Source organism: Delphinus delphis, chromosome 7, assembly GCF_949987515.2.
Source record: "Delphinus delphis chromosome 7, mDelDel1.2, whole genome shotgun sequence".
Lineage (NCBI taxonomy): Eukaryota > Metazoa > Chordata > Mammalia > Artiodactyla > Delphinidae > Delphinus > Delphinus delphis.
In genome coordinates this window covers 71,374,518-71,391,898 of record NC_082689.1, presented here as the reverse complement: position 1 = coordinate 71,391,898, position 17,381 = coordinate 71,374,518, and the positions used below count along the sequence as shown (strand labels likewise).

At 35.6% G+C, this 17,381-nt stretch overlaps 1 protein-coding gene across 1 annotated transcript in view; it reads right to left on the bottom strand.

Moving 5' to 3' along the window:
• Positions 1-8,298: 8,298 nt before the first annotated feature.
• The window catches only part of PLA2R1 (phospholipase A2 receptor 1), a 116,974-nt gene continuing 107,891 nt past the window's right edge, over positions 8,299-17,381 (bottom strand). Inside the window, 4 exon segments of the mRNA XM_060016699.2 lie at positions 8,299-11,065; positions 11,067-11,272; positions 13,991-14,167; positions 15,447-15,563. Of these exon segments, the coding sequence (XP_059872682.2) occupies positions 11,018-11,065; positions 11,067-11,272; positions 13,991-14,167; positions 15,447-15,563 (548 nt within the window). The 3' untranslated portion in view covers positions 8,299-11,017.

Sequence of the window (17,381 nt, the reverse complement as noted above, 5' to 3'; positions counted from 1 at the left end):
TAAATCACAGCAAGATCTTTTTTGACCCACCTCCTAGAGTAATGGAAATGAAAACAAAAAACAAATGGGACCTAATGAAACTTAAAATCTTTTGCAAAGCAAAGGAAACTACAAACAAGATGAAAAGAAAATCCTCAGAATGGGAGAAAATGTTGGCAAATGAATCAACGGAGAAAGGATTAATCTCCTAAATATATAAACAGCTCATGCAGCTCAATATTAAAAAAACAAGCAGCCCAATCCAAAAATGGGCAGAAGACCTAAATAGACATTTCTCCAAAGAAGACATACAGATGGCCAAGAAGCACATGAAATGCTGTTCAACATCACTAATTATTAGAGAAATGCAAATCAAAACTACAGTGAGGTATCACCTCACACCAGTTAGGTTGGGCATCATCAGAAAATCTACAAACAAAAAATGCTGGAGAGGGTGTGGAGAAAAGGAAACCCTCTTGCACTGTTGGTGGGAATGTAAATTGATACAGCCACTATGGAGAACAGTATGGAGGTTCCTTAAAAAACTACAAATAGAATTACCATATGACCCAGCAATCCCACTACTGGGCATATCCCCAGGGAAAACCATAATTCAAAAAGACACATGCACCCCAATGTTCATTGCAGCACTCTTTACAATAGCCAGGTCATGGCAGCAACCTAAATGCCCATCAACAGACGAATGGATAAAGAAGATGTGGTACATATACACAATGGAATATTACTCAGCCATAAAAAGAAATGAAATTGGGTCATTTGTAGAGACGTGGTTGGATCTAGAGAGTGAGAGTGAAGTAAGTCAGAAAGAGAAAAACAAATATCATATATTAACGTGTATGTATGGAACTTAGAAAAATGGTACAGGTGAACTGGTTTGCAGGGCAGAAATAAAGACACAGATGTAGAGAACAAACGTATGGACACCAAGGGGGGGAAATGGCGAGGGTGGTGGTGGTAGTGGTGGGATGAATTGAGAGATTGAGATTGACATGTATACACAAATATGTATAAAATGGATAACTAAGAAGAACCTGCTGTATAAAAAAATAAATAAAATTCAAAAAATGAAAAATAAAACAGGCACTACATTGTAAGGTGTTCTCAGAGAGCACTGGTTTAATAAATGTGACACTCCAGAGAGTAAAAAAAAAAAAAATGAAGACAAGGCTGCATTCCCACCAATTCTCTCATATACATGGGTAATGTGATGGGCTGTGTCTGTTCCCAAATCCATTTATGCCAGTTGTACTAGGTATTGTAGTTTTATAGTTTAATTAAATTTTGAAGCAAAATATGAGTATAAAAAGAGAATTCTTTTATGAAAACTAAAAGCTTTGCAAAGACTCAATAAAGGTGAATAGCTAAAATTTCTGTTGTTGAGCAAGACAATTATAAATATTGGGGAAAATTATAAAAAATTAGGGCTTTGCACTCAGATTGGCTTACAGATATCTTTAAATTTTCACTCCACTAAAGACCATGAAACCAGTGATTTTGAAGGAGACCTTACGGATATGCTTTATGCACGAGACCAACAGGAAGCCATACTGAAATGAATGATACTGTCCCTATACCAAGACATTTGTGGATAAATGTATATTTATGTGTTCTAATGAAAAATAAAATGTCTATGCTACCTATGCATCTATCACTTTTTATGATTCCTTGCTATAACTGATATTTTTGATTCCCTAACTAGAGATCCCAACTGAGTCAAATGAGAGTGCTTCAAATGCAGTATGAGTAATGATAATAACTACAGGATAATTATAGGGGCTACCACCCATGGAACTACATTTTTAAACAAATTCAGTTTATTATTAAAATGGAACAGGAAATTTACTTACTAATATGCGATTACAGATTATCTTCTAAAGCAAAAGATAAACAAATTGGTCTTCTTGCTCAATATCTCTCTAAACTTCCCTTGGGGAGTATAAATTGAGGTAGCAACTCCAGGGAGTTTCTACTGAGTGCCAGAATCACCAGGCTCTCTGATCCTTCCCTGTTGCCAGGAGGCGCTGCTTCACTCAGATGCACCGCTTGTTGGGCAGTGAGCAGAGAGACTGCTTTTCCTTTGCACCTTTAGGTGTCACAGGGAGTGAAATGGGAATAAAACAATTTTGGGTCCAACCAGAGGAGCCCTTGCTTGAAGACTGCAAGTACTGATGGCTTGGGTAAACACTGCATCTGTTCAGGGATGCTCAATCTTGAACAAATTTCTCAGTCTCCACAGAATCAAATTTTTAATCAGGAATGCCAAAGCTTTTGGTGACACATGAGGTAACACCCCTGTTAAGTTCCCATTCCTCCCTAATCCTTCCAGTGAGTTTTTCCTGACTCTGCCTTCTGTTCTGGGTCTTCCCCTCTAACCAAACTCTATAGAGGTAAGACTCCTGCTGATTCCTACATCTTTTGAGTTGGGTTTCCAGCTCCTGCAAAGCTCCACTGTCAGAGAAGGTGAAGAGTAAAGTTTAAACAACCTCCTGGGGACATGACCTCATAAGTTGGGACTGAAGGAGCTCAGGTTAATTAATAAACTACCGGACAGAAACAGTAATAAAGTCGAAATTTCAGGGTTGGAGGAGGGGCAGAAAAATATGGAAAAGTTCCTTTAATAATTTGCCATATTAAATTCAAAATATTTGGAAAATACCCAGGATAATATATAATGCTTGAATTTAATGTAAATGAGAGACTTAGGAGAAATGAGAAACGGAAAACGGCATTTTATTTTAGTTTTAAAAATCAATTTCCATTATTAAATAGAAGCCTGGGAAAAATTGAAAATGGCATAGATCAGGATGTCTGTTTTTTGTTTTTTCAAAAAAAAAAAGGTATTGCTACTCATAATTACAAGAAAAGGATGACAATATTTTAAATGAGTAAACTTTGGCCCATCGTGCTCACTTCATGGTGTGAAGAAAACAGCACTTGAATGATTTTTTCCCTTAATTTGTTCTAAATTACAGCAAAGTGCTCTGCAAGAAGCAAGTGCTTGTGTTAATTAACTCTGAGTAAAGAAGGTCACTGGTATACATAGTACTCATTTTGTGGCTTTGGTTACAGATTTTCTTTTGCAATTAGAATTCTTCATTAGGCTTTATAAACACATGCAGATTTTCACTTTTTTTATCTAGCATTTTAGATTTAGGCACACTGTTGTTTTTCTCTAAAAAACTTTAAAATTGCAACAGTACTAATGGAATTGACTTAAGAAATAAAACATATGGTTCAACATATTTATAAGTACACCTAAAATATTAACCTTTTATATAAGCCTGAATATTATAACTGAATTTTAAAAAGTGCATACACTATTGTACTTCAAATTTTACAACATAAAAGTGAACAAATCCGAGTTTTCGGTCATTTTATACTGAGTTGTAAACATCAGAGATAAGATTCTGAACGCTGTAAATTCTTGTAAGTAATCCAAGGTACCAAAAGTTTCATCTTTAGAGAACCATGAACAGCTAAGTCAATGTTTCTAAAATAGATATAACTTTTAAGTGTTTATTTCTAATGTTCAATTATAAAACCTTTAGTTTTTTTCAATATAAGCCAATATTTTTATGCCTAAGAATTAAGAGAGCCGTAATGTGTGTTAGTTATGTTGCTCATATAACACGTGATATAATATAGACTTTTAAACTGAAATTGTTTATGGAAGTAAATAATAATGCCATGGTATGATCAGCAATGCAGATTTACTCACCCTTTCCATTCCACTCCAGTAATAACTAGGAAGAACTATAAACAAGTTGGCTTTAAATAGATTTAGCCCTAGTTCAAAGGTAATAATGTTTGCCATTCTTGTGATTGTCTTTTTTCTGAGGATTCAAAAGTTAAGTGTATGCAAATTCGGTACATCTTTTCTTCATTATTGGCCCAAAACTAAAAACTTTCTTTCTAACTCAAGAAGATATCAAAGAAATCTGTTTTATCTAAAATTTTCTACTATTTAATAGGCACTACTCTCTCTGTCAAGCTTCTTTCTCTACCTGACAGAATTAATCAGTACCCTTTTTTTCTGATTCTTTTCATCTTGTTTATATTTGTATTGCATTATATTACACTTATTATTTACATATTCCTCTTCCTCTGAGACCTCATGAGCACAGAGATGGGGTTTTGTTCATACTGCCACCTCCAGAACCTAGGGCCCTCTCTGGGCCACTGTAGGCTCTCAATAAATGTTTACTGATCAGAATTGCTTATCAATGTTGTAACCACTCAATTCTGCTGTTGTAGCCTAGAAGTGATCATACACAATAAGTGAATGAATGAGGATGGCTGTGTTCCAATAACTTTATTTACAAAGACAGGCAGCAGGCTGGACTTGGCCCTGCCAATTGCTGCTCTTTATCGTTGTTTTGAGGGGTGGAGGAAGAGGGAATAAAGATTCCAACCATGTATAGTAATAATCACCACAAAGTTTCTTATAAATGTTGGTAATAAGAATTTTGTTGGATGTAACATTTTGAAATACCTCCCAATGCTCGTTCCCGAAGAACAAAGAGAAAACTAAGCAAGTTTTGTTTTTTTCCCTTTCTGTACTTTGTCTACCATGAAGACTAAGCCATTAGGTTGTAGTGGATAAGCACAAGTGAGAGAATTAGAAGTGCTGATAAGACACTATGGAGGTGAAATAAAAGAAGAACGTAGAGGCCAGAAAGCAAATAGAAGTAACCGTGGCTGACAAGACCTATGTTTGTCCAAATCCTCCACCGGGTGAGCTGTTATAGACGGATTGAAGAAAAGTTGGGTTTTTCTTCCTTCTCATTTGGGGCAGGAGAAAAGAATGTCATACAGCAGTAGTCCTCAAACATTTTTGCTTGCATACTTCCTAAAAGAATTTTGAAAAAAAATGTATATCGCTTCCTGCCTTTCTAATTTGACATCTAAAATTTTTTATAATTAGGATGCAATTTTCATCAAATTATAATAACATTTAAAAGTAAACACGTCATGTCACCCTTTCAATATATCCAGTGGAATCTAATATCATAGCAGATTTTTAACTTTTTATTTTGAAATAATTTTAGATTTACAGAAAATTTGCCAACACGGTACAGAGAATTCCTATACACCATTCACCCAACTTCCTCTAATGGTACATATATAAACATAGTACAGTCATTAAAACTAAGAAATTAATACTGATACAGTACCACTAACTATAGATTTTAATTTCACATTTTTCCATTATGTGCATTTTCCATTCCAGGATCCAATCCAGGATTCTACCTTGCATTTAGTTGTCATGGCTCCTTGTTCTCCTCCAATCTGTGACATTTCCTCAATCTTTCCTTATCTTTCATGACCTGGACACTTATGAAGTCATCAATTATTTTGTGTAATGTTCGTCGATTCGGATTTGTCTGATTTTTTTATTGTTAAATTGGGATTATACATTATTTTGGGGTGGATACCAAAAAAGTCGTGTGCCCTTCTCAGGGCATCATTCTAGAGGATACATGATACTGATGTGGCTTATTACTGCTTAAGTTAACCTTGATTACACGATTAAAGAGTTTTCTCCATTGTAAAGTTAGTACTTTCCAGTTGTAATTAATGACTATTTGGGAGGCACTATTTTAAAGCTATGAACATTTCCCGTTTCTCCTTAAATGTTCATCCACGAATTTTAGCACCCACTGGTGGATCTTGCCTGTAACAATGATTACTGTTGTGTTTTCCTAATGGTGATTTTTCTCTCATTCCTTCTACATTTTTAATTGGGATTCTTCTGTAGAAAAGAACTGTTGCTCCTCCCTGATTTACTTATTTATTCATTCATTTATTTATTTACATTAATATGGATTCATAGATATTTATTCTATGCTTAAAATCCAGTACTATTTTTATTTCGTTTCTCAAAGCGTTCCAATTTTGGCCATTGGGGACTCCTTCAGGTTAGTCCTATGTCCTTTGGACATGACCCCATCTTTTTGTAAGCATTTCCTTACTTTCTAGCATCACAAGATATTTCAGTTTCATCTTGTATTTTTCCTGCCCCAGACCTGGAATCAACCACTTCACCGAGGAGCTCTCTTTCTTTTGATTGGTGATACCATGATAATTTGAATTCTATCATAGTCTATTTAAAGATAGAAACACACAGAAACAAGCTCTTAGCAGTCAGAGTTTCTTGTTTCTTTTTCTGTTTAGTCTTGTATTTCCATTCTAATCTCCACACAGAATTTTATCCTAATATTTTATTCTTGAAACTATTTTACTCATTTCCTTGCCATATTTGCCTGTAGTAAAATATGTGTATAAGTTAAAATTATCTTTAAAAATTTCCCTGTGAACATAGGCAGTGTTATACATTTTCTTCTGTATTGAGTTGCCATTTCAATTACTATCAGCACACAGTTGATCAGACCAACATGAATATATTACAATGCTTAATAAATAATCAGTATATATAAAACTAAAATGTTATAGGTAATGCATCTCTTAATGAAATGGATGTATCATAGAAGAAAGTAATTAATATTAATTAAAAATTGCTAGAATGAGCCAGGATTCAGCATGAATTCTATTCCCGCACTCCCTTTCTTTTGTAGCTATATGTGCTGAGAAAATCTGGCAGAGATTGCTGGTGCTCACTGTCGTCCGTTATCCTCTCCTTCCTGAGCACACTGGGAGACCTCCCAGACTTCCTTGCAGTTAGGATGGACCCTGTGAATAACTCTGGCCAATGATATGTGAGCGGAAGTGCCATGTTGTGTTTCTAGACCCAGAAACTTGAGTTCTCTACTCCTTTTAAAAATGACTATCAATTTTGCCTGTTACTCTTTCACTTACGGGCACCTTGCTTTACCTGGCATACAAAGTAAGGTTTGGAAAAATAAAATATTGTTAATTTCATCATACTTTTGTTGATACTACTTTTCTATTAAAATGTCTTTATATGAATACATGTTTTAATCAGAACACTGGAGTTGCACATATAATTCATCCAATTGAATGAAAATGTTCATCATAAAACTTAATTGGTAAAGCCAATCTTCATTGTCAAAGAAATGATCCAAATAAGACAATGTTCAAAAAAAGTCTGATTTCATTTTGCAATTCACATAAGCATGATAATACTCATCCCCAAAGCTCAGTTAGAAATCTAAGATAAATAAAGCGCAAAGTCTTGCCATGAGCTCTTAGCCCAGATAAGGTAACACCTCAGGATCTTATCAATAGCTGCACTGTCTTTACTTTGCTTTCCCTAGATTTTCTCTCCAGAAATAGTCTTTCATAATAGACAGGGGCTGGATGAGATAAAGTCTCAAAGGAAGGCAGTTATCTTTCCTGCAGTTTATATATATATATATATATATATATATATATATATACACACACACACACACACACACACAATGCATATTTAGACTATCCTAACATGGGGCAAAATAACCCTTTTCTAATCCACCACTTCATCCTTAACAGAAAAATGTATGAAAACAGAGGAAGACGTGAGAATTTACGTGAGAAGTTTCACTGACATCATTATTTTGAAATTTTGTCTTTGTCTGGTGCCATGGAGGATTTTACCAAGAGAAGGCATCATCATAATATTTGGAGTAAAAGACGTCTTTTTTTTTTTTTTTTTTTTTGAGGTAGAAAAGGACATTTCTGCAAAAAGAGGTGGGAAAGAAGAACCAGCATGACACCTTGATCTCAGGCAAGTCAGTTCTAAGAAAAAATATATATAAAGGTTAATGAGTCTGGAAACTGAGCTCCTTAAAAATATTGGGGCTTCCCTGGTGGCGCAGTGGTTGGGAGTCTGCCTGCCGATGCAGGGGACACGGGTTCATGCCCCGGTCCGGGAAGATCCCACATGCCGCGGAGCGGCTGGGCCTATGAGCCATGGCCGCTGAGCCTGCGCGTCCAGAGCCTGTGCTCCGCAATGGGAGAGGCCACAGCAGTGAGAGGCCCGCGTACTGCTAAAAAAAAAAAAAAAAAAAATATATATATATATATATATATATATATATATATATATATATATATATATATATATATATATATATCTCCATGCCCCTGTATCCCTTGGAAGTCTTTATGTATCCACAGGGTACATATTCTCAATTTAAAGACTGTTAACTTAGAGAATGTATTTCAATAGCCCATGGAAGCTACATAATTAATCGAAGATAGATCTCTAACTTCTTCTGTCAGGCAGAGGTAGGGGACCCACTGAGGCAACCAAGGCCTTAGGAGATGGAGGACCTACTATTTAGGAGGAGCCTGGACCAATGAATAACTGAAGTCTTCCTGCAACCCCACGTTAGTGTGGATGAAAAATAAACCTTTGCTGTGTTAAGCCAATGAGATTTTGGGATTGTTTGGTCCAGTATTAAGCCTCCCCTGACCAAGGGAGTAACTGATAGTGCTGCAGAGGTGACATGGCCTTATTGCCAAGAACTGTAATGTCCAGGTACGGAACTGAATGGGAGTCACAGCCAGGGATAAGGCAATGCCAGGGAAAGCCAGGATGGGGCCAGTCCAAAGAGACTAGACTACAGGTTACACCAAATACAGACTTCATAGAGACGCCAGTAGAATTCCCAGGTGTGGGCCAGACAGCTACCATCAGTGGACACCAGATAACACAGACACAGTCAGTTATCACCTACTCCCCACAGTACCACAAGGACACAACAAGTTCTCATACATCCAACCACCATTTTGAGGAGGGAATGGAAACTCCGGAAGACTGAATGTTTATCTAGTGAGACCATGTAATGCACCCTTGATAGGGAATGGAACTTTCAATAGAAGAAACATTTAAACTGAAAGAAGACTGTTTTAATTGGAAGAGCCCAATATACCTTCAGTTGGAAAAATCCAAGATTTCCTATTACTCAGAGTTATAGAAAATAATTGACTGTTTTCTGGAGGGGGCACATTAATTACGTGTGAATGAGTTTGTGACCCTGCTACTTTTTTCTTTTCATGTATAGCATGAAACCTAGCTCAGATCAAAAATAGTTGTGGAAGAAAGTTTTTAAAAGTGCACGTATGTGAATAAAACAGAGTATTTCAGTAATTCCTATTTCTGAAATTTCAGTAATGGGAAGCAGCGCGTGATCTGTCCATTAGGATGTGGTTCAATACTAAATATAAAAGCACAGAGCACTGACGAGCAATACAGTTTTTTTCTTTCCTGCAGAACCACTTTACTAATGACATACTTGGTCAAATTTTTATGTGTGACTGACTACTCAACTTCAATGTACCTTGACTGGAAGGATAATTGATTAGCAGTTTTTACCAAGTCCACTAAAAAGAACAGAACTTTAATTTCACTTGACAGATTATTAAATTGAGCTTTTATAACATCTGGTTAGTCCAAGCCAATGTTTCCTTTGAGTTATAAATATACAACTGTCACATAATGTAATATCTTAAAAAAAAATAAAGTCCCCAAACAAACAAAATTATGGAAGTAGATTGTCTCAGTGTGTAAACTGCACAGCAGTAGCAAAGAGCTGCTTTTGGAAGCTATATTAACTGTTTCAGGCTGCAAGGACTTCATTCTTAGGACACGTTCTTCAAATCGTATTTCTAATGATGATAGTTTTCCACTCAGAAACTTATTCATACTTTCTCCCAAGCTCCATCTTGTGACTACTTGTCACCAGTTTTGAGGCAGCTGGTTGTAATAACTAAAATGCACACTCTAGGGAGACTCCCCCAGTTTCTCTCTATCACAGAACCTTACTTAATTTTCATGATCACCTGATATTTTCTTCTTATGCATTTCTTTACTGGTTTACTGTAGGTTTTCCTTCATTCAAAAATAAGTGCTCGCCCCAATACCTCCAATTTCTAGAATGGCTCTTGGTTCTTAACAGGAACTCAGTAAACATTTATGCAATGAGTAAACTTTTGAACATTGATTATGAAGTCCTTTTACTTTATAAGAAATTAATGAAGGAAGATCAAATCTGTGAGTTTTAATTTATGGATAGTATCATACTTTTAATCATTTTTTCCTGACTGCATGAACTAGCCCAATGCAAATGGAGTCGGTTCCCCCAAACCCGAGTTTACTCAATAGAACTCCTCAAATAAACTCCTTTATATAGCAAAGGTATCTAGATTACTGCTGAAGAGTAATTTATTTAGTACTTGTCTTGTTCTGATGAAACTGTAATTCACATCTTTCATTTTTCCCCTTTAAATTCAAGTTATTTATATCTTTTGGTTATTAGAAGTGGTATATATACATTTTATACCTTTAGTCTTTGATAAAGCTTGTGAATTTTAACAGTATTAGGATAACAATAAGTCCCTCTGAGCTTATCTATAAGATTTTTTAACTATCCAACTTTGTCATCATTTAGTAATTGATGATTTTAGGCCACATTGCATGGTTGCTTATGAAATTGTGCTGCTAACCAAGATTTTTACTACTTAAAGAAAGGTTATTTTTCTTCTTCTTTAGTTTGAGAAGTCAGAACTAATAAAAATGAATGTCACCCTAAATACTAGTATAGAGCCCAGAACCTGTGAGTTTTAAGCTTAGAAATTAGTGTTTTCCAAACCCTGCTGTTAAACTGATCAAATTAAAAAACAAACAAGAAACCTCTCAAAAGCCTTTTCTTTTTTCCTCTCTTATACAAGTGTAGGACTTTAAAATTTGTTTTGCTTTTCTCTGCCTCTCTCTTTTAATGGAATGAGTATTGGCAAATGTCTGAATAGATATCAGATTAGTTTTAAAATTCCCAAAAATTTTTGGTAGAAGCATATTAATGCAAAAACTATTATTCACATTGGTTTGAGAGTTTTCATTTGGGAGTTTCTTTTAATAGTTTTTGTTTTCTGAAGAATAGCCATTGTAAAATCTCCCCTTTTAAAGAATAGATCACAGTTCGAGGAAATGAATAAATGAACACCTATCTGATTTGGTTACAATTCAAAACCAGTAATCATTTTAAGAATAATTAAAATGGTGACACGATTCACATTAGAGCGGCATCTGGTCTGTAAAGGAAAGTACTCTTCTTTACTCATTCTCATGGCCGTGGCATCCTCTCACTTCATTATTATTGGTCATTCTTCTCAAGATCAGAAATGAGAATATTTTCTTCTAAATTTACTGTACTAAAGTTGGTTGCAGGATAGTAAGGATTTCCAAACTGTGCAAGTCTCCTGAAGATACCACTATTGTGCTTGTATATGCAGAAGGAAAGTGTGGAAATTGCCAGAATTACTATCAGTGTCACTGCTACTGCAAGGGGTATAATGCTGTGACTTGGTCCTGAAAGAAGATGAAAAAAAGAAAACTTCAATGACAAGTAGTAAGATAGATACTGTCACATAGTTACTTTTTTTTTTTTTTTTTTTGCGATATGCGGGCCTCTCACCGTTGTGGCCTCTTCCGTTGCGGAGCACAGGCTCCAGACGCGCAGGCTCAGCGGCCATGGCTCACGGGCCCAGCCGCTCAGCAGCATGTGGCATCCCCCCGGACCGGGGCACAAACCCGTGTCCCCTGCATCAGCAGGCGGACTCTCAACCACTGCGCCACCAGGGAAGCCCGTTACTTTCCATTTTATTATTTCTATGAAAAATCGAAACTTTCACTACTGTTCTAAACCTACATTTTCCTGGATCCTCCTTTACTGTGTGAATATCTAAAACCAAATACAAAAAATACTGAGATGAAAATTTCCTTTTAATCAGCAAAGTTATGTCATTGCTTATAGCAGGGCTCAGCAAATAATGGTCCATGGATCAAATCTGGGCACCTGTTTTTACAAATGACGTTTTATTAGAACTCAGCCACACTAATAATGTCTCTATTGTCTATGGCTGCTTTTGTGCTACAAAGGCAGTGTGACAGAAACCATATGGCTCCTACAGCCTGAAATATTTACTATTTGGTCCTTTAAAGAGAAGTTTGCTGACCCCTGATTTATAATAATCATTATTAGTGCTCACAAACACATACACTGCTTTTTTTTTTTTAAGCTGAAGAATCCCTATCCAGTTTCAGCACGGTGCTGCATTAAAAATATGAGTAAAATATAGTCCCTGCCTGCAAGGAACTCAGTTTTGTTGGGATCTGATGTGGAGTTGGTCCAGCAACGGTAACCTCCCTGGCTTTTTGCAAAGATTAAAATAATCAGGACCTTCTCACCTTTTAGATCTCAAGAATCTTGGGAAATGAATAATAGCTCCTCCATTCAAAAAGTTAGAGGGTTCCTGTTTGAGGATTTTCTACTGTAAGAATGTATCTTTTCCAAGTAGACTCTATATCAAAGTTTGAACTCTGCTATTTTTGCTCTAAGCAAAGATCCAGAGAAATATGTAGGGAATGACCCAGAGGCAGAGCAGTAAAGGATTTGTGAGTGGAGGAAGTGCCTTAGTGCACTACTTATGCTCATTCACTCTTAAAAGAAATGTCAACATTACCAATAGCAAAAATACACTTTAAAAAAAAAAAAACCTCGATTTTGCAATTTTAAAATAATATTGTATAATTTTGCATAATATTATTGAAAACATGTAGTATTGTGTATGTGTAAAGATACTTTTTAAAGAAAGACTGTTAAACGAGTATTCATTCTCAGGATGGAGGCAGCGGGCAGGTATAGAAGGGGCATATGGAATCAGAAAATGTGGAGTGTAGTTCTCCATGTAGCCTCAGTTTGGACAAGTACTTTTCTCATCTGTAACATGGGAATACTGTATCTGCTTCACTGCCTTGGAAAGTTGCTGTGTAGGATAAAAGAGGTGTCTTATGTAGTACAGGAAGCTTTAAAGTCCTGAAGAGACATAAGATGTTTCTGATTTGTTCTTGATAGTCGAATGCTAGAGGTTGCTTGGCCACACTAATAGGATAGTCATGGTTTCCACACAGAGTTGATATCTACACTTTCAGAGCTTCAAAGTTTGGTTCCCACACCTACCAGTTTTTGCTCTAATTCCCAATATCTAATCAGTCACCAAAGCCTGATGATTCTCTTTTCCCATTTCCACCTTCCCTTTTTTGTTTCCAGTTCTATCACTCAAATTACAACCGTCTCCCTTTACATCAGATGGGTGTGACTCCACTGTTGGTGTCTCTAGAGCATGTAGGTGTCCCCTGCATCCTTCACCATGGAGTTCAGCTCTTTAGCCCAGCACTTTCTGTGGATGGATCCTACAGTAATACGGTTTTATTCCCAACACCACCTAACGTGGTCCAGTCGAAGCTCATTCTCAATTTCTGCCTTTAGTCATTCTGGACCTTTTATCCAATATTCCTTCCCTCCTCTATTCTCATTATCTTTTGCAATTCCAAAGACTCATCCCCTCTATGAAGTTGTCTTCAGGAGCCCAGGCCATATCAATCCCTCCTTCTTTGTTAATACCAGCATCTAGAAACTGTTGTGATTACTATAAACACCTTCCCACTGTTAATGATCCTTGTTAATGTCTTCTCTTAGAAAGCTCTATTATTTGCAATGGACTAGAATTTTCTGGCTTATATTTCTAAAATTATTTATAATCACCACAACCTAAGTATGTAGCTCAAGATCAAGTTATATGACTTTTATAGTATATTATGGCCTGCAGTAGAGAATCGCATCTACTTATCCACAACAAGGATACCTAGACCTGAATTATATTTCCTGGGACCAAAGATGGAGCTTAAAATTCTGAGTAGAAGCTGCCAGAATGAGGGTTGCTGGTTTACATTCCCAGCTCTATTTGCTTGAGGTGAACTTCTTCTTTTGCCCATTAAGTTAACAGCTAGGGTGACACAAGAAAGTCATAGTCTTTGATTTGATTTATAATGATTTTTTTCCTTCATATCAGAGGAAGGAGCTGAAATGTTCTCCGACTTGTTTGATGTAAAACAAGACGACAATGTTAGAATCTATCTGAATACTCTCTGAATACTTAGATTTTAAAAGCTTTAAGTACTAAGGAGGTGGGTCAACTTTAGTCAAGGTAGAAGCAAAATGAAGATTTACTTTCTAACTTTACCCACCTGCTTCCATTTTACATATAAATCCTTTTTTGTCTTGACATGAGGATAACTGCCACACTCCTTCGGGAATCCTCAGGGCAACACACAGATGGGGTTTGACGTGGTCCATCTCTGGCTTCCTAATACCCCAGTTTGACTGGTCTGCGAGAGTTCCATCAAACCACTTTATGGTTTCATCTGTGGAAAAAATGCTAACATGAATTATGTGCATGGTTATCAAACATACTAAGTCTGGAATGAACCTTAAAAAGCAGCCCCTAAATTTAATGAGACTCTCTCCTTATCTGATGCACTAACAGTCATGAACTCAACATCAAAAGGTAGGTATAAGTGAAATTGCCTTGTGAACAACTCTCTTTATTTTAGATATATTGTTCTAATTTAGTTCATTCAAGATATCATGTTTCTTAATGTAACAGTTTGAATTTGAAATATTCCCTGTCATTACAAACAATTTAAAGAAATCATTTAAAGTCCTAACAGCTATATCATTACAAAGTAGATAACTTTCTAAAATAATTTTACAGTGAGCTTCTTTTTTGTTGTAAAGTGCCCCTTAAAATTTATTAGATTTATAGATAGAATAATAAAATTTGTAGTTTGAACTTAAAAGCTTAAAGAAAAAAAAACTTCATTACTTCAGTGTATTGAATATCTTAGAAATCAAGTAGTTGCAAACAGTCCTTTATGAGCACAGAGTACAATGAGCTTCTTTAAAAAGCAAGCCAGTGGTATACCAAGGGGTGGGGGCAGTGGTAGAATCCATCCATGTGTAGGTGATAAGGATTTAAAACAAACAATAAAACTAAGCATAAGTCAGTCAGCTTTTTATTATCACCCTGTGCTAGAAGTTTTAAGCAATGTCGGTGATTGAAATACTCTTCCTTGCCAGCATGGACCCATCCTCTACCTTGGTACACCACTGTAACAAGTTCTCTATACCAGTTAAAGTAATTTTCTTTACAAGTACTTTCAACAACCATCAGTTACATAAAGAAAAGAATAGCATGCTCTCATCTGATTACAAACGCTGGTTTTTATGAGTAGCAAATAACAGTTCTACTAGCACTATTTATCACTGAAATATTTCCATAACTCTGTGGTGCTCTTATAACATTTAGAAACCTGGGGTATTTTCAAGTAAATATGGTTTGGTGTCTATGACTAAGTCTGTGAACACAAAGTTCCAGCCAAGCATCTTCATAATGCAAGATTAAGTATGAGATAAACTTGTTTGTTTTCATTTTTGGTTTTCTGGGATTATTTCAAAGGGCAAGAAGGTATAAAAAGGGGTTAGCAATGATGTCTTTGGAAGAAATGGCTTTAGGATTTATGATATTTTTTTAAACAGCAATGTATCCAAGGAAAGTTTTCTGGTTTGCAGATGCCATTTCCATCAACCTTGACCATTGTGTATTTATTTATGCCCTCTCCTCTTCTCTACCCAGTCACTTACTGTCACCATCAAATTGAGCATTCAGCCAAACCATCTTGACAGAAGAACTGAAAGCTAAAAGCTGATCTAGGAGAAATGAATTTTCAGCTTCATCTTTGATTGTTAAAAGATTAGATCCTATAAAAGAGACAAACAGCAAATGAATAACTATTTGTGTTTACATGTAAATACAATTAAAATAATGTCTTCTATACCATAATTCATAAAGCTCAGGCTTTAATGCATGTAAATCAATGAAGTTAGAACACTCCTTCACACACCATACACAAAAATAAACTCAAAATGGTCTAAAGATTTAATATAAGACATGACACCATAAAACTCCTAGAAGAGAATGTAGGGAAAATATTCTCTGACATAAATCATAGCAATGTCTTCTTAGGTCAGTCTCCCAAAGCAAAAGAGATAAAAGCAAAAGTAAACAAATGAGACCTAATTAAACTTATAAATTTTGCATAAACAAAACGAAAAGACAGCCTATGGAATGGGAGAAAATATTTGGAAACAGTGTGACCAGCAAGGGCTTGGTTTCCAAAATATACAAACGGCTCATATAGCTCAATATCAAAAAAAACACAACCCAGTCAAAAAATAGACGGGAGACCTAATTAGACATTTCTCCGAAGAAGACATACAGCTGACCAACAGGCACATGAAAAGATGCTCAACATTGCTAATTATTAGAGAAATGCAAATCAAAATTATACTGAGATATCATCTCAATAATATCGAGATGCTATCCAGTCAGAATTGCCATCATCAAAAAGTCTACAAATAGTAAATGCTGGAGAGGGTGTGGAGAAAAGGGAACCCTCCTACACTGTTGGTGGGAATGTGAATTTGTGCAGCCACTAAGGAGAACAGTATGGAGGTTCCTTAAAAAATGAAAAATAGAATTACCATATGATCCTGCAATTCCATTCCTGGACATATATCCAGAAAAGGTGAAAACTCTTAATTTGAAAAGATACAGGCACCCCAACGTTCATAGCAGCACTATTTACAATAGCCAAGACATGGAAGCAACCTAAAGTGTCCATCGACAGATGAATGGATAAAGAAGATATGGTATATATACACAATAGAATATTGGCCATAAAGAAGAATGAAATAATGCCATTTGCAGCAACATGGATGGACCTAGAGATTATCATACTGAGTGAAGTAAGGCAGACAGAAAAAGACAAATATCATATGATATCACTTATATGTGGAATCTAAAAACATGAAACAAATGAACTTATTTATAAAACAGAAACAGATTCACAGACATAGAAAACAAACTTATGGTTACCAAAGGGGAAAGTTGGGGGAGGCATAAGATAGGAGCCTGGGATTAACAGATACATACTACTATGTATAAAATAGATAAACAACAAGGTCCTTCTGTGTTGCACAGGGAACTATATTCAATATCTTATAATATCCTATAATGGAAAGGAATCTGAAAAAGAATATATATCTATATATCTATCTATCTATCCATATCTGAATCACTTTGCTGTACACCAGAAACTAACACATTGTAAATCAACTATACTTCAATAAAAAAATTAAAAAGCTCAGGCTTTGAAAAGTGAAAGTTTCCATTGTTAATAAGTAATTTTTGATTAGAATTTTAAAAGTAGTATGACATTTATTAAAAGATACAAGCTTGTACTTAAAGAATAGAATATTAATTTTCAGGAACATTAAAGATTCATAATTCAAATTCATTCAAAGGGAACACTTTTTTGGGAAAGTGCAGTATCCTGAGATATTGTCTTGGGTTTTTAATTGTATACTGGACATTGAACATTTTAGCCATCCCCCAAACAAGCAAATTCAATAATATTTACTTTTTCAATTCTTTTTGTTGCCTCTAAAATCACTAAATAATCAGACAAATGAAGAAAACTACATTGTTTACTGAAATGTCAAGAAGGAACACATTGA